The sequence below is a fragment of the Rattus norvegicus genome, chromosome 10 (assembly GCF_036323735.1).
Source record: "Rattus norvegicus strain BN/NHsdMcwi chromosome 10, GRCr8, whole genome shotgun sequence".
Lineage (NCBI taxonomy): Eukaryota > Metazoa > Chordata > Mammalia > Rodentia > Muridae > Rattus > Rattus norvegicus.
The window spans coordinates 68,783,878-68,802,458 of record NC_086028.1 but is presented as its reverse complement, the minus strand read 5'-3'; the positions used below and the strand labels follow the sequence as shown (position 1 = coordinate 68,802,458).

Genomic DNA, 18,581 nt, shown 5'->3' with positions numbered 1-18,581 from the left:
GTCCACAAAAAACAAGCAGCTTTTATTGCAGTATTACAAAACACTTTCCATTTTGGCAATATTTTACAACGCATTTAGCTTTAAGGGTTGGGAAAGAGAAGGTGGGAAACTAAAAGGGAAAATTTTAATGGACATTTCTAAAGGAAAACTGTCCCCAGCCCTCCCACCCAAATAAAAACCCAAATGTCAATTTCACTACTCAAGAGGCCATGAGGAAAGCAGCAGGCACACTCTGACAATTCCCCATGGATCATGTCAGAGACAAGGGAGTATTGGAAACAGTCATCAGTACGGTCGGTTGCGCTGATCATTTCTGTAGTCATTTCTAGGGATGAGAAAAATAAAGAACCAAAGTTAAGTTCTAGGATTTTACTAAGGGAACATGGTGCATTTCCTCAAGAGTGCTGGTGACCTGTACCAGCTAGATATTTTCTATAAAAGGTGACAATAACCTTATTTCCTATATCCCAAGAAACAGTCTTTTGGGACAGAGTCTCTACATAGCCCCAGCCGTCCTGGAACTCACTATGTGAACCAGGCAAGCTTTAAACTCAAAAAAGTATTCTTAATACATTTAATTCATCAGCTTCAAGACTTACAAAGTTTCTTAGACGCGTTGCTATCCATCACTCTAGTAACTTTCCACCTAGACCAAGGACTATAAGAACACTGTACACACTTGGAAGTACTATGCAGGTCTAGTGTCCAGACGGAAGCTTGGCACAGCAGAATATACAAATTTCTTAAAATTTACATTCATGTATAAATTCTGTACCTTACTTACTATGTATATCTCAGAAAAGTTACTGTTATAGAGGAACCAGAACTAAAGTTGTATAGACACTACTGCATGGTACTTGCAACACAAGGTTAGTATACGGTGATGAAGCTATAACCGATACCAAACAATTATACATTGTTTTCTATGGGCAAACCACTGTTACAATCTCATCATTCTACATAACAGTTAGTATTTGCCCCATTGTTCAGAGAGACTATTAATGCTTAAAAGGGTTATAGAACTGGACTAAGGTCTCATCAAGATGTGGAACAGAAGCCAGGTGGTTAGACACGATAATATGTAAATACGCTAATTCTCACTAGCTTTCACTACCTCCAGGAAATAGAACTTGTATAAGGAATAAATGCAGGATTTGAAAATCCTTCAAGAACTTGAAATTTAAACATTATCAAGTTATCTCTCAATCCCAATTTTCTTTAGCCATGAGAAAAGTAACAAATATAAGCATTTAGTAATTTGCAAAAGAAAAGAAAAACTTGGAATTATTAATCAGGGAACTAAACAAATTTAATGGGATTAAAAAAATGTCAAAAATGGTTGCCTAAGAAACAGTGGGGCCGGGGCTGAAGAGAAGGCTCAAACGGTTAAGTGCACTGACTGCTCTTCCAGGTCCCGAGTTCAACTCCCAGCAACCACAGCCATCTGTAATGGGATCTAATGTACTCTCCTGGTATGTCTGTAGACAGCTACAGTATATTCATATAAATAAATCTTAAAAAAAAAAAATCAATGAGGCAAAAAGGTTCACAAGTACATGGAATACTCACCTTCCTCCCATTTTGCCTCCATAGCCACCTCGGTCTCCTCCATAGCCACCTCTGTCGCCTCCATAACCCCCACCTCGGTCTCCTCCGTAGCCACCACTTCGGTCTCCACCATAGCCTCCACTGCCACCACCACGGTCTCCTCCATAGGCCCCCCGGCTGCGGTCTCCTCCGTATCCTCCTCGATCTCCTCCATATCCTCCTCGATCTCCTCCATAGCCACCTCTGTCTCCTCCATAGCCACCTCTGTCTCCTCCATAGCTGCCCCCTCGGTCTCCACCATAACCACCTCTGTCTCCTCCATAGCCACCTCCTCTATCCCCACCATAGCCACCTCCACTCCTGTCTCCACCATAACCACCCCCACTTCTGTCTGCACCATAGCTACCACCACTCCTATCTCCACCATAACCACCCCCACTCCTGTCTGCACCATAGCCACCTCGGTCTCCACCTCTGCCCCCACGACCTCTGAAGCCCCTTTCTCCACCGTAGCCTCTCCCCCGGAAATCTGCAAGGTAAAAACACAAACCAGTAAGGCTAGCATTAATAATGCAAAGCCTCCCAAAGGTAGAAAACAAGCACCTTATGGGTGCAATGAAAGGTCTAACAAGATAAAGAGCTGGCCTACCTCCCCCTGAGGGACGAGAGTCCTCTGGTCTTGGCTCATTGCACTGATTACAGGAATTCCTTCGAGCAAAATTCATATTCCCACATGACCTGAAGGAGGGAAATGAAATGTTCTAAAGTCTCTGATAAACCCAGGGTCCTTCCTTATACCCTCCAACTATATCTCTTCACCCACCAAAGTCAAGAACATACTTACGGATTGGGGCAAACCCAGTCCCCATTTTTGGGGTCTCCACCTCGCCCCTGAAAACCTCCACGGCCTCTATATCCTCCACGACCTAGCAGGAAGGAGAGGAATAAAGTAGAAGTAGAAAACCAGTAGTAGACACTAACAATATTTAAGAAGAGACCAGATGAAAGAAATTAAGTACCCATTAATACCTAGACAAACTCCTTCCAAATTAATTCCTGTTACAAAAAGACTTATCATTCTTATTGACTTCACTTAAGAAATAGAGCAAACATTAATAGACCTCATGTGCATTACAATATTAGTCTGTTTCTTATCATATTCGACAGTTTGAGAAGATCAGTTATAAAGATAAAGTCTAAGTAGTAAGATAAATTCCAAACTTGAGGAAATGGACCAAATTTTTTAAAAGATCAAGAAGCTGCACTGGAGATCTTAAAAATTGGGTCAACTCTGGCAGCGAGACAACTCAGCAGGCATAGGACTTGTTCTAAGCCTCACAAACTAACTTTGATTCTGTCATCCACCCAGTTGAAATAGCAATTAACTCAGCAAAGCTGTGCTCTGAACTCCACATTACACAACGGCATGCATGTGCTCACACAAATAAATGCTTTTAAAAAGTTAGACCAACTACCTAACTAGGTCTCATTTGAGCAATTTTACCACTCCTTTACCACTGCTGTAAGAGCACTGGTAAAAAAAAAGCCATGTCTAACCTTTCCTACCACTTTCTTAGCTACTGCAATATCCTCATTTTAAGATGAAATACAGGACAGTTGGAGAGGTGTCTCAGTGGTTAAAAGCACAAGCTGCTCTTGCAGAAGACAAGGTTGAATTCCCAGCATGCATTTGGTGGCTTTACAAGCATCTGTAACTCCAGTTCTAGAGGATCCAAGAGCCCCTTCAGGCATCCTTGGGCACCAGGCATTCACATAGTACATATATGCAAGCAAAACACTCATGCACATGAAAGAGAAAGAGGGAGAGAAAGGGAAAGGGGAAGAGGGGGAGAGGGGGAGAGAGAGAGAGAGGGGGAGAGAAAAGTTAGGTAAGTAAATAAACCTAGGGGGGAAAGGGTAGGTAGTAGCTAGTGATGGCACACACCATTAATCCCAGGAACACCACCCCAACATGTATGTGTGTGTGTGTGTGTGTGTGTGTGTGTGTGTGTGTGTGTGTGTGTGTGTGTGTGTGTGTGTAGTGAGGTGGGGATGGTAATCTCTTGAGTTGAGGCCACACTAATCTATAAAGCAAGTTCCAGGACAACCAGGACTACACAGAGAAACTCTGTCATGAAAAACCAAAAACTAAAATAAGATTTGTGGGGCTGGAGAGATGGCTTAGCAGTTAAGAGCACTGGCTGTTTTAGAGGTCCTGTGGTTCCCAGCAACCACAGTATAACAGGACATGTATAGTGGGATCTGATGCTCTCTTCTGGTATGCAGGTGTATATGCAGAATACTCATACATAAAATACGTAAAAATATTTTTAAGTTGCAAGCAATTATATCTAAGCAAGGACAGAACACAGACTTATATTCAAACTCTGTATAGCATTTGGGCCATTTTCTTTCTTTACATAGTGCTGGGGAATCAATGTAAATATCCTACCTCGCCGTCCACCTCCACTTCCACCGCCTCTCATGAATTCAGGCCTTCTCGTGGCAAATGACACTTTAATGATGTTTCCATGGAATTCTTTTCCTAAGAAGAAAAAGCAGTTCTGAGGCTGAGCAAGGTGGTGCACACATACAACCTTAACACTCAAAAGGCTGAGAGGCAAGAGGATCACTGAGATTTTGAGGCCCCAGCTTCAGCTAGACACTAAAACCTTTTCACCAACATCTAAAAAGAAGGGAAGGGAAGACAGTTTTAAATAAATGCTACAATGCCACTCCATACTTCCCAACAAAACAGATACTGTCTTGGCTAATTTTACTTTCAGAAAAAAAATGAAAGTATCCCCATAGACATTTAAACATACTAGTGCTTTTCAAACAGTCAAATAGTGCTAAAATATAACCCATAATCTACACAACAAAACAGACTTCCCATGGGGAGATAGTTATTTCTTACTAAGTTTAAAAACAACAAAAAATATCTAATATTCTTAATAAGTATATATAAAAGTTTGTTTTCTTGTCTTGAGGACTGAACCCAAGGCATAATGCAAGTACTCTATGATGGAGCTATATTCCTAATTCCTGTCTAATACTTTATATGAATGCCTAATTTGCAGAACTGTCAACTGTATTACCATTTATTTCTTAAAGGGAATTAGTGTATGTACATGTGCATACACAATACACATGCATATATATGTGTGTGTGTGTGTGTGTGTGTGTGTGTATTTATATCTTCACACATATGTTTATACATACAGATGGGCTTCCCAGTGTGTTTATAGTTTAGAATAAACAAAATGGGAGGGGTAAACAAGACTGAGGTTCAGAGTTAGTTGTAAAATTGTCCCCAACAGGACCATGCTTGAATACTTGGTCCTCATCAAGTAGCACGTTTTTGGAAGGTTGCAGCATGTTTTAGACAAGATGCCTAGCTGGCAGATGTCAAACAAGCCAATTTTCTATACCTGTATCAGGGTTAGAATTATGTGCAAGTAAGAGTAAAGAAACACAAACAAAGATACTTCATCTCTTATCTACAAGTACATAAAGCACAAGCTTGTTGTAGTCTTGATCACTATTAAACAGGAAAATAACCACTATCTCTCAGAATATGTTTTGCCTTCCAGGCTAGAAAATATTTCTTCAAAGTTACAAATGGGAGCTAGAGAGATATTCAGCAGTTAGGAGCACTGGCTGCTTGCTTCTCTAGGAGTCCCAGGACCCATATGACAGCTCACAACCACCTATGCCTCCATTTCCAGATGTGATATCCTCTTCTGGCTTCCAAAGGCACCAGCTTCACAAACCATGCACAGACATACATGCAGGCAAAACACCCAAACCCATACATCATTTTAAATATAGGAATGGAGCATACCATCAAACCAATCAATGGCTGCCTTAGCTGATGGAGGGTCATCAAATGACACTGTTGCTTCTCCTTTTGGCTTTCCTGTGTCTTTGTCTGTGTAAAGATTTATCATTGGTTTTCCAGTCTTTTTGTTAGTCTAAAAAAAGAAAGATCAAATTGTTGTTGCATTTCAGGAATAAATAACGATGTATCATTTAGGTAAAGATTTTTTTCAAAAATTTATTATTTTCAATTATTTGCATATATATGTATGTATGTATATGGTATGCACATGAGTGCAAGTCCCCTCAGAAATCAGAACCATCAGATTCCCTGTAGTTGGACCTTCGGGCAGATGGTAAGCATTCCAACATGGGTACTGAAAACTGAACTCAGATCCTCTGGAACAGTAAGTACATGGTCTTCACAGTGGGGCCACCTATCCAGGCAGGTAGAGATTTTTAAAAAGGGATCCATACATCCATATTACAAAATAGTATATATATTTAATGTAAAAACGGAGTTAGCTATAGGTGTGGACATTGAAAATATTCCTTCCATCCTGCAGTAAGAGAAAAACAAACTATAAAAACCTTGCCAGGAGCCAGCAGTAATGGCATGTGCCTTTATTCCCAGTTCTCTGGAGGCAGAGGCAAGGAAGGTCCATCTTAAATACTTTAAGGTCAGCTTGGTCTACATAGTGAATTCCAGGATAGCCAGAGCTTTTAAAAAAAAAAATCTGGGGTTGGGGATTTAGCTCAGTGGTAGAGCGCTTACCTAGCAAGCGCAAGGCCCTGGGTTCGGTCCCCAGCTCCGAAAAAAAGAAAAAAAAAAAATCTAAGAGATAGTATATTTGAGGGTCTGGATTCTACTTTTAGGACCACCAAAAACAGTGACAATGACCAAAAAACCAAAAGTCCTAAAAAATGGCATGCTGTCTATGTGTACTTGTTTAAACCCATAAAAACCAAGTATAGATAATGTTAAAAAAAATTACATATTCTGTAAAACATTTAAAGGCTAGCAATAAAATCAATGCATTATTATTAAGATATTCATTGGACCTTGGCTGGGATGAGGGTAGAAGACAGTTCTACTTTATTAAAAAATATGTGGCCAGCCATGATGTCTTGTCCCTCTAATCCTAGCACTCAGGAGGCTAAGGCAGCACAATTTTGAGTTTCAGGCTAACTCAGGCACAATGGGAGCCCCTATCTCAAAACAAAGAAAAGCTCTGAACTTGTGTAGGTTCATATATAAATTTAAAAAAAAAAGAAAAGAAAAAAAAGCAAAAGCAAACAAACAAAAAAACCCTAGGAATTCCCAAATAAGAAAAAAATAAGATATTTCACACATACCAAAACAAGGACCAGTGAATGCAATAACATCAACCAACCATTATTTCCTTAACCCTGCTGTTCTACAGGCTACTTTCCAGTTAAAGATAAGAAGTACATGCGTGAGATTAAGTGAACAACAACAGAATAATCACAAGATAATAAACTGATGCAGTACAGACATTAAGCATAAAAAGTTGTTAGTAATAACTTCTGTTTACATATAATTGCATTTCAGAACCCAAAAATAAAGCTTAAGCACAAGAACAAAGACGACATGAGTAAAAAATAAAACCTTCATGCACAGTGAACTCAGTATGCTCCTTAGTTTTTTTGTAAACTTGACTCTAGTTGAAATCACCTTGAAAGAGGAACAGCAATTGAGAAAATGCTTCCACCAGACTGACTGACCAACTGATATGGGAGGGCTCAGCCCACTGGAGACATTGCCACCTCTGAGAGGTGATCCTGCATAGTCTAAGAAAACATGCTGAGCAAACCATAGGGAGCAAGCAAGTAAAGTGCTCCTCACGGTCTCTACTTCATTCAGTTCCTGCCCTGACTTCCCTCAATGATGGATTATGATAAGCCAAATGAAATAATCCCTTTCCTCCTCAAGTTTCTTTTGGCCAGAATATTCTATAACAGCAACAGAAAGCTAAATAAAACACTTAGCAAAGGCCTACAGACTTTGGGAAGCACATGCATTAAAGGATTTAGATAATGCTTACTAGAGTATACAGACTTACAATGTAATGTATGTAACTTAATTAGAATATTAACACTTATGAAATCTTCAATGTGACACTTTTAACTTACCTTGATAATTCCTATTTGCTTAAAGAACTCTCCCACTTGATCTGTAGACACACCCTCCCCAAGTCCTTGCACAAAGATTGTGTTGTTATCTGAATTATCAGACTCTGAATCTACGGGGGAAAAGTTATGGTCAATTTCATATACATATTCCTTAAATTACTACATCCTGTTCAGTAATCAAAAACAATTTATTGACTAGTATTGGACTGCTTCTAAGTGCCAAATATATGGACCAATATTAAATCTTATATAAACATGCAAATATTTACAGTTGTTATATGAAAGATCAATTCTTACAACAAAACTAAGGTAAAATGCAGGTTACACTCTGAAATACATATAGACCAATTAAGGGAGATGTTAAAAATATCACTCTTCAGATCCAGGACTAAAACTCATGAAGAGATGAAGAAAGTTAATTAGCATACCTTTCTCTGAAGAATTTTCAATTATATATATTCATACGACTTACTAATCAATACTTTTAAAAGGCTTTCTAGTATACAATTCCCCCAAATTGGACACTTGACTCTCAAGCCAGCCAGCCAAGCATATCTGCTGGTTTCCCATTCACTGCAAAAAGCCTTGAATATATCAGAAGGTAAGAGCACCTTGTACACACACCTTACCTTACACGCACACTTTTGGATTAGTACAACAAAGTAAGAAAGCTGTATAAAAATTCAGTCCATCAAGGGATAATTCAGAAATTGCCATCCATATAGAATACTTTGGCATCTTAATAAAAACAAAAGTTCTGATTTCAATATATATTAAATATTTTTACTCAAATAGATTTTAACCTCTAAATCCTAACTTTCAAAAGGCTCCAAAAGCAAGTCTATAGCCTTTAATTCATCTAAAAATGAAAAGCCACATAAAATTAGTGACTTCTACCCAGAGAAAGACAATTTCCCTTGTTCATGAACAACTTTCTTATGCCCACTAAAACTACCAATCCAATGAAAGATTTAAACAGCTATTTTTACCTCTACATTGCTAACAAACTTCTTTTAAGCTAGACTGTATTAACACTTATTAGCAGTAAAAATTTGAATGTTTCTTCAAACAAGAAAAAGTGTAATATAGAAAATCACAAACAGCAATTTCTCTAGTAAGCTGTCTATCAGATCACTGAATTGTTATTTTAAATCAAATTCCCCAGATCAGGCAGCACAATTAAATTAAATTAAACCTCCCTCCAGTATTCACCCCTCCAAATACATAATTCTTACCAGCATCTGGTCTGGGTCCATAATCCCTGTGACCTATGGAAGAAGAAAAGGAAAGGTTGTCTAAGACAACTTATTTGAAATTAAAAAGGAAACAGTAATAACCAAAGCATGTAAAGTCAGTACTTCAAATCCTTAAAAGTCAACCATCACAGGTTTAAAAGTAACTACATAAATGTTTACTATTTAAAGTTTAGGAAATCAAGACGAATGCCAACACTTCTTTAGCCTTGTCCAAGATAGCACCCACTTTTGTCATTATTCTACCATCACTTTTGTCAAGCACTGTTGTAAGGCTGATTGGAAACCCCTAATAATTTAAAAACACCATGTCAACTACCTTTATAGAAAAAAAAACCTATTGTCAAAAACCCAGTGAAGTCCTCATTCATTGGTCACAAACTCTTTCATGCAAATGCACTGTGTAGAAAACGCATTGGACTATTTGAGATCAGATTTGGCTTTTAATATCTACTTTGATATAAGAGTGTATACAGAGAGTACTTTGTAATGCACACAACACACGAGCCTCAACAGAGTAACAAGGGCTTAGACTGCATCTGCGGAATATTGGTGGCTTTTAGATTTATATAGCATTTCCACTGAAACATTTTGGGATACTCAGCACTTACCACCAAAATTTTTGAAGCCACCGCGGTCACCACCACTGCAGAGGAAAAATTGAAGAAATGATTTCTTCCTTAAGTCTCTAATGTGCTGAGCCCTGGGCTCAATCTACACTTAACTGTCACAAGTAGAGTGCCTAGGAAAATAGTAGCACCACTAACTTTCCAGTAAATCCATTTCAGAGTTCAATGATTCAATCTAAGTGCTTTCCCAAGGATTTATTCCACGAACTGTCTTTTCACATTTATTATAATACATCTAATATACTTTTTATGTAAAAAAAAAAAAAAAATCAGCTTCCCAACCCCAAGCCTAAAGATTACTACTCAAACCACAACTTAAAGCTGCAGGCACAGCATGAAAAATGTGAAATTAGAGTATTAGGAGTACTTTTTAAATACAAGAAAGAAAAAGCTAAAAGACCAGAGGAATAAAAAGCAAAGTTAGACTTTGATAGCAGAACAGGAAAGGTAAAAACTTGAGAACAGATTCTGCTGTGATATTAAATTATGGATTTTATTAATTTTAAAGGAATAAATTTAAACAAAAATCAGTCTGAATAAAAAGTCTTAAAACTTTAAACTTAAGAAGATTGATAAAAAGTGAGGACTAGAAAAAGCTAAACTCAAAACTGCTCCTCTCCATGATCCACTGGAATATGAGATCTTTTCCTACCATAACTGAGGTTCAAGCTGCCAAATGGTCTCAATATGAAACCGGCAAAATATGTTAAAGATGCAAAGTCACAGAATGACTTTATTTGGCAAATTTACGCTATCAGTCAAGTCAGTGGTCCTTGTACACATGGTTTTAAGTAACAAATCTAATAAGCAACTCATACTAATAACGTAATTAAAACAAAAAACCAACCAACAACAACAAAAAAAATCCAACAAATTCTATTCATCCCATAAAAGCCTGTCTCTTGAGTGAAATACATAAACCTTCTATAACACAAGTGCTAATAAGAAACCCACAGTTTTCAGATAATATGAGTTGCTGCTCATCTATTATGATCCTAGAAACTAACCTAATTTATTATCTGCTTACAAAAATGGCTTTTCTGAATTGTCCAATGAAAACTAAATGAGAAAGCTTTCTCTTTATTACTCTGACATAAAAACATTTTGCTTTAGAATTAACTTAGGTTCAGACACTTGTTTTAATTTGCTTTTAAATTTAAGTGCCAGAAAACCCTTTTTTCTAGCAGGAGACTAAGGCTCATTCAAGGCTATGTAGACAATACTAAACTGAAGTCCTTCATAGACACAGTTTTGCATTTAAGATTACTGTTTTAGCACAGTACCTAAACCTTCCCTACACATTAACTTGCATGTATGTTACTGCTACCTCCTTAAGAAAGAGAAGCTAGTCATTTCCATTTTGGTTTTAGTTTCTTGAGACAAGGTCTTAATGATGGTCCTGAATTTGCTATGTAGATAAAGATGAATTTGAGTTCTTGAACCTTTTGTGTTGAGGTTTGGTCTGTTGCTGTGTAATATACTACTAAATTTTGTATCCCAAGGCCATTGTCTCAAGACAAATATATTCTCATGTATACCAGCTTTTGTGTACGAATCTTGTTCCCTAAAACTACTGGTCGAATAAAGATGCCTACAGCCTGTAGCTGGGCAGAAGAGAGGTAGGCTTCAGTTCCTGGGCTTGGGGTCTGAGGCAGAGTCCACTGGAGTGAGCAAGAAGAAGGCAGAAAGCACCATAGGGTAGATAGAACTTGAGGGTTGATTTATCTGCCTAGCTCTAATGCTTTAAGGCTTATTATAAATATAAAGGTTGGGTTTTTGTTTTGCTTTGTTTTTTCTGTTTTGTCTTTTATTTGGGAACTAAATGATTAAGGCGGGGTAGAAACCCCCAAATAATATTTACCAAAACACTTTCACTTTCTCCTCTAAGTCCATTTGCCATGAACAAGCAGAGGCTAAACTGTTGAAAATAAAATGTTCCTTCTTTTTCAGTACTGGGGACTGAACATAAGTTCTCATGCTTGCTTAAGTAAGCGGTCTACTATTAAGCTATTCTCCAAGCCCCTTGAAAATTATATGAGGCCAAGGTTCCTTCAAAGATGAACCTCAGAACCCCAGTGACAGACAAGAATTAATGAAAATATCAAGCCCACATTTCTTTAAAAAAATTGTTCTTGTATATGTTGCATGCATGCGTGGGCTACTCCTGTTTGTGGAGGCCAGATGTCTACCAGAAGTCTTCTATTTTCCACCTTATCTTTTAATTTCTTTTTTTTTTTTTTTTGGTTCTTTTTTTCGGAGCTGGGGACCGAACCCAGGGCCTTGTGCTTCCTAGGTAAGCGCTCTACCACTGAGCTAAATCCCCAGCCCCATCTTTTAATTTCTTGAGCTCCACTGAATTTAAAGCTCATGAATCAGCTAAACTGCCTGGCTACTGAGCCCCTAGAATCTTCAAGTCTTCTCTTCCCAGCACTGGGATTATAGGCATGTGTCATCATGCCCATTTTAGCAAGTTAAAATGTTTAAGACTTGAAGAAAGACTTTTTACAAGGAAACTACAAGCTATGTGTTCATAAGATACATCCTAATTGTTTTGTTTTCAACGGAACAGCTGATCTGGTCCACAATGAAAGAAAAATATACCATGTTATTACACATCAGGGAGCCTCTTTCATTTCCACTCTCCAAACTATACAACTTTGAATGATTTGGTGGTAGTGGTTATTTTTTTCCCCCCCCGGAGCTGGGGACCGAACCCAGGGCCTTGCGTTTGCTAGGCAGGCACTCTACCACTGAGCCAAATCCCCAACCCCAGTAGTGGTTATTTTTGTCTCTCTAACAGAGCCCTAGCTGTCCTTGAACTCACTATGTAGACTAAGCAGGCCTCAAAGTCAGAGATCCACCTGCCTCAATCTCCCAAGTGCCGGGATTAAAAGCATGTACTACTGTGTGACCTGGCTGAACAATTAAAAAAGAAAAAGGATAAAGATGGTTCAATGGTTATCTTTTAAGGGCACTTACTGCTCTTCCAGAAGATTCAAGTTCAGTTCCCCAGAACCCATGTTCAGTGGTTGCAATATAACTGCCTATAACTCTAGCTCCAAAGGATTCAATACCCTCTTCTGTCTGTGGGCACCAACATGTGGCAAATATTTACACAAAATAAAGTACACATAAAGAAATTTTTTTTAAAGATGCATCCTCTAAAAGAATATATAAGAACATTAAGGTTGAGTTTCCTTCTTTACAAAATTCAGTTCTATATCCTTTCTATTCAAAGGGTAAGCACAAGTATAAACATAGCCTAAGAGCTCCTCAGAAAAGCAGGCTCTCAGTCTCCATAGAATGGTAATAAGAGTCCCAGGTAATTTATTATATATAGTTAAGTCTAAGAAATTCTGATCTTAATGTTTCACCTGTACATTCAAATGGCATTCAATCATTCTCACTCCTTAAGTAAGCTTTGTATTAATTATATTACAATTTCTTTACTAGGAAATTTACTGTATTAGCTACAGGAGTAAGGGAGATATTCTTGTGGTTAATGTTTCTTCCAAGCTTGCAGTTAAGTCAAAGTCATTTCTTCTACATATTAAGGCCTCGTTAGCAAATTAAGACAGAAGGATATTTCAACAGCTGCATCAAAATGTTTCAAATTAGGCTGGAGAGATGACTCAGCAATTAAGAGCACTGTCTGCTCTTCTACAGATCCTGCGTTCAATCCCCAGCAACCACATGGTGGCTTACAACCATCTGTTATAGGCATCCACAGTGACAGTATACCCACATACATGAAATAAATAATAAGTCTTAAAAATGTTCAACCCCACAAATAGAAGCAAAGAAGTACACATAAAGAACTCCCCAAGAACATTTAAGGTAAAGTAACAGGGATAGTTAAGACACATAGGTATCTTCAATTTAATTGGCTAAGTATCCCTACATACGTATAGAAACTTAAAAGTTATAGAAACAAAAAATACGGGGCTTCCAAATTCAAAACCATAATGAAAAGAGGACTCTAGGGTAGACTGTGGAGGTTTTATCATCATATACTTTAGAAAAGACACATTCAATAAAAAGGAACATTTGGGGGCTGGAAAGATAACTCAGTGGTAAGAGCACTGGCTGCTTTTCCAGAGAACTCATATTCAATTTTCAATAGCTCACAGCCTAGAACTGCGGTCTTAGTAGATCCAACATTCTCTTCTAGCCTTCATGGGCAATGCACACATGTAGTATATAAACATACATGCAGGAAAAGTAAATATCCATAGTTATAAAGTTAAAAACATTGTTTAATTAAACATACTATTCCTTCCAGTTTTTGTTTAAGGGGCGTGTGCATTTTTGTTTGGAGACAGTCTCTCATTTTATTTAACTGGGCCAGCCTGGTACAAGGGACCCCAAGCTGGCCTCAAACTCTTGGCAATTCTCCCAAGTGCTGGGATTAATAACAAACACAAGGCACTACATTAAGCTTTCAACTGATAAACAAACAAAAGAATCCATCGACTACATCTACACTGAAGGACTAAATTCCTAGGAAGCCACACGATGATACAATCATACTACCATACTACCACCTTATATGGTGCACCCAGAACCAGCGCAATGCTGCTCAACTCTCCAGCCTTCAGCTCAAGCTCTAATTCTCCTGCTTTACTTCCCAGGTAGCTGAGCTTACTTAAACATGAATCAGGCTGCAGGAATCTTTTATCCTGGTACTCGGAGAAAAAAGGGCATAGCTAAAAAGCAGTAAGAGATTACCTCAAAACCTTGCTCTGTGCTTGAGTTTTTATACTAATAAATCCAGAACAAACATTTTGAGAGTGAGAGGAAAAAAACCAATAAAGTTATGTGAATGATTCAATCAATTTGAACATCATTTTCAATAGTCTGGTGTACTTCCCTCCACGTTGTATATGTATATGACAAAAAGGTTTTCAGAATCAAGATTTATCAATCGATTAACTTCAGGAAGGCAAGAGTCTCTCCAGAGCTACAATATCCAATATACAATATCCAATATATATCTGCATGAGTATTTAAAATGTAAGTAGATAAAATTGATAGCTCTAAATGTCAAAAATGAACTAATTTCTAGTTTTAGCATCACAGCTTACCTATTACATAAACTATTTTAGATGTACTGGGTTAAAGTATATTAATAAGATTGTTCTCACTGGGGGCTGGGGATTTAGCTCAGTGGTAGAGCGCTTACCTAGGAAGCGCAAGGCCCTGGGTTCGGTCCCCAGCTCCGAAAAAAAGAACCAAAAAAAAAAAAAAAAAAAAAAAAGATTGTTCTCACTGCTGTTATTTCTATTTTCTCTTTCTTTTGCAGTCCTAAGAATTGAATCCAAGAGACTAGCACAAAGTGAGCTATAGCCCTGGGCTGTTTTCTTTTCAATGTGGCTACTTGAAATTTTAAAACTATACACATAGATCAAATTTATGACCCACATTGTTTTTCTATGAAGTAGTGCTAGTCTACACTACAACTAGAACATATATTCAACTCTGTCATATCCAGGTATTAGGGATAGAATCTAACTTTTGTTGTTGTTTTGATTTTGAGACAGGGCTTCTCTATGTAGCCCTGGCTTTCCTGGAATTCACATTGTAGATCAGGCTAGCCTTGAACTCATAACGACCCTCTTGCCTCTGCCTCCAGAGTGCTGCAGTTAAAGGTGTGCCACCATTGCCTGGCTAGAACCCACTGTTTTAACCATGCTAAAACATGGTTATCACTTTACCATAACTTTACATACCTCTGATTCAGAACATACACACCTTTTGTTTGAGATAGAGTCTCTGTATGTAGTTCCAGCTGTCATGGAACTCAAGAGATGCACCTGCCTCTGCCTCCCAGAGGCTGGGATTAAAGGCAGACACTACCACCACATCTGGCTATACAGATACATGTTTTTAAGAGAGCTAATTAAATTCTCTTACAAAAGGGAGAAAATACTCAGTTGAAGAATTTTGGAATTCACAATGAAGAGCTTGAATCACTTAACTCTATCATATACAAACAATGAAATAAGATATTCTGCACTAGAGTAATCAATGCTAAAACTAAAAGGCATTGAGACTTTTTTTTTTTTCTTTTTTTTTTTTTTAGGAGCTGAGGACCGAACCTAGGGCCTTGTGCTTGCCCACTGAGCTAAATCCCCAACCCCTGCATTGAGACATTTTTATCTTAGCTTCTAGCCCAGTAAGATGTCAAAGTCAGGACAGTAAGAAACTCAGTATTCTTTGCAACAATTGTTTTTCAATGAAAAGTCCATTTCTTGTAGTTCCTATGAACTTAACATATATCTCTCCAAATTAAGTCAATGGTTTCCTTTTTGGTATTAAGTCTTCCTCCAGCCAACCAGTCACAGAATAAAAACAACCCATTCTTTACCACATACCCAAACCTCACCCTCAAACTATGACCCTCTGTAAGTGATAAATCTACTTAATGCCAGGTACTTCAAACCTATGTGTCCCTCTTAGCCTTTACACCCCACAGTTAAAGTTTTAACCTACTGAGTGAGATGATTAGAAACACAAATAGGGGTGCTGAAGACTAAAATTTCTGTGTATTTTGGTATTTAAGCACAAAACCATGTGTGTTTAAAAGAAAAAAAAGAGAGATCTTGAAACTGGGCATTTATAGTCAAATTCACAATGCTATACCCTAATGAATAAGCTAAAAGGCACATCTTAAAGATGTTATAGTATTGGGCTGGAGGGATGGATCAGTGGTTAAGAACAATGACTGTTCTTCCAAAGGTCCTAAGTTCAATTCCCAACAATCAATGATGACTCACAACCATCTGTAATGGGATCTGATGATTTCTTCTGATGCTCTCTGAAGAGAGTGACAGTGTACTCACACACATAAACTAAACATAAACATACAGATCTTTTTAAAAAATGTTGTAGTACATGAAAATTTTTAGTTTTTATTTGCCGCCCCCTTTCCCTGGAGAGAGAGTAGTCCGGGAACTCTTATATAGACCAAGCTTGGTCTTAAACTCACAGATCTGCCTGCCTCTGGAGTGCTGGCATTAAAGGCATGCACCATCACACCCAGCAGAGATCTAACCAGTATTCATAAAGTTTTACAAAGACAGACAGGTTTGTTTACATTCGTTTATGCCTACTTTGGTGGTCCAAGGGCAAGGTTGAAGCCTAAAACATTTATCATCTTGCCTTTCACCAAAAGAAAAATCAAACCTTGACATCTCAATACAGAAAGTAAGTAGCCACCAAGATTTCTAAACAGGCTTTATGTGAACAATTAATATACTGGGAAACAAGGAAGTAGTTAAGACTAAAATCTCTTATTCTCTCTCACTTTACCACCATTTAAACATCAGCATCATTTTGACCTAATAAATACCAGACTTCTGCAAAAACTCTTTGTATAAGGAGTTTCTATGCATAAAGAAATTTAAAAATAAAAACTTAGTTTATCAACTAGTATTTGAGCTACAAATTAAACTCAAGATATATTGCCAAGGAAGCTATGTTGCTTTTTTGTGGGGGGTGGGGGAAGGGAACCCAGGTGGTTTCCATCATTAGGGAAGAATCAGCAACACGCTTTCGATCCCGTGGTTCTAAGATGGTGCTCACAAACTAATATGTTATTTATTGACTCCCTACCCATTTACCTTCCTAAAAAGTGGGATTCCATTATTCAGTCAGTCACAGGTTTTTTGTTTTGTTTTTCAAGACAGGGTTTCTCTGTGTAACAACCCTGGCTGTCCTGGACTTGTTTTGTAGACCAGGCTGGCCTTGAACTCCCAGAGATCCATTTGCCTCTGCCTCCTGAGTGCTAGGAGTAAAGGTGTTCACCACCACACCTAGCAACAGTCAGTTTTAATACGTAATCTATTAATAGGATTCCAGGTAGCCAGTTATCTAAAAAAAACTTCATTTGAAAGTTAAGTATCAGGGGCTGGAGAGATGGCTCAGTGGTTAAGAGCATTGACTGCTCTCTCAGAGGTCCTGAGTTCAATTCCCAGCAACCACATGGTGGCTCACAACCATCTGTTATGGGATCTGATGCCCTTTTCTGGTGTGCATGAAGACAGCTACAGTGTACTCATATATATAAAATAAATAAACAAATCTTTTGTTATCTCAGGAGTTTTAGGCTGGGGAGCCGCTGGGTAAAAAGTAAGTACCACTTCACTTTACTGGTGGCAGAATTTGATAATCAAGACAAATACAGTATCTTGGTAAAGTAAATAACTACCAATCACAAAACTCCTGATAACTAATGAAGATAAGTATGTATCATTTATCTTAGTAAAATGAGTACCAATCAAAAAATTAATGTCAACTTTTTAAAAAGCCTTTAAACTCTCGTATAAAATTTTTCAAAATTATCAAACTTTGGCATTTCCATAACATCAAAGCATTTAGAATATTAAAACAGATATAAGCAAATATGGGGAGCAATTAAAGTGGCTGTATTAGTTGTTTCTCCTCTCACAGAACTGAACTGCTACTGTTATGTCATTAAATAGCAGTAGCAGGCCACCAATACTTTCAATTCTTAGTAAACAATTATTTTAAAGCCTGTGTACAAATCTACAATCTATAAATCTCAGGACATAGACCAATTGGTTTTCATTCCATTTTCAAGACCAATGCACTAACTTTAAAGATGTATTTTAAAATTATGCTAAATCAGCTTTTATAACTTATATCATAAGTAAATGAAACCAACATCAATAATTTAAAAATAGCAACAAGAAATTAAAAGTCTCACATACCACAGCTACAACTAAAGTGTTATGTGATATATTATTTCAAAACTTATGTTTAAGGAAAGACATATATTAAAGCTTTCTTACATGTCTATCCCACCTTTCTATTCTGCTACGATCTAATACTTTCCCCACCCAAGGGAACTCTTTGTCTTTCATACAGATTAATTTACCTTTTTATTGGTTAAGACACTAAACACTTTGGTTTCCAAAGGTTTGAGTCTAGCTCCAGCAGGAAAACCAATCAAGTAATTTAATTTAATCATAACAAAGGTAGGGAGTTTTAATGGTGTTTAAATTAACATACACCATATAAAATAGTATCAATATAGCCTCTTATAAAATGATTTATGACATATAAAAGCCTGAAAAAAAGGTTTACTTTCTGTTCTTCTCTCTACAATGTAATCTCTAAAGCCCCTGTACTTAAATGCCAGAATACAATAAGGAAA

General features: G+C 37.5%; 1 protein-coding gene across 3 annotated transcripts in view; it reads right to left on the bottom strand.

Moving 5' to 3' along the window:
* The window catches only part of Taf15 (TATA-box binding protein associated factor 15), a 32,051-nt gene continuing 13,470 nt past the window's right edge, over positions 1 to 18,581 (bottom strand). For 2 of the 3 annotated variants that reach the window (XM_063268690.1, XM_039085549.2), the window contains exons 8-16: positions 9,386 to 9,420; positions 8,757 to 8,789; positions 7,522 to 7,631; positions 5,393 to 5,522; positions 4,001 to 4,093; positions 2,393 to 2,474; positions 2,198 to 2,286; positions 1,570 to 2,077; positions 2 to 325 (exon numbers count right to left, since the gene is read on the bottom strand). In XM_063268690.1, coding sequence (XP_063124760.1) covers positions 286 to 325; positions 1,570 to 2,077; positions 2,198 to 2,286; positions 2,393 to 2,474; positions 4,001 to 4,093; positions 5,393 to 5,522; positions 7,522 to 7,631; positions 8,757 to 8,789; positions 9,386 to 9,420 — 1,120 coding nt within the window. In that variant the 3' untranslated portion in view covers positions 2 to 285. Of the gene's footprint in view, positions 326 to 1,569; positions 2,078 to 2,197; positions 2,287 to 2,392; positions 2,475 to 4,000; positions 4,094 to 5,392; positions 5,523 to 7,521; positions 7,632 to 8,756; positions 8,790 to 9,385; positions 9,421 to 18,581 lie in introns of all 3 variants that reach the window. The other variant, NM_001105824.2, reaches the window with a different exon arrangement.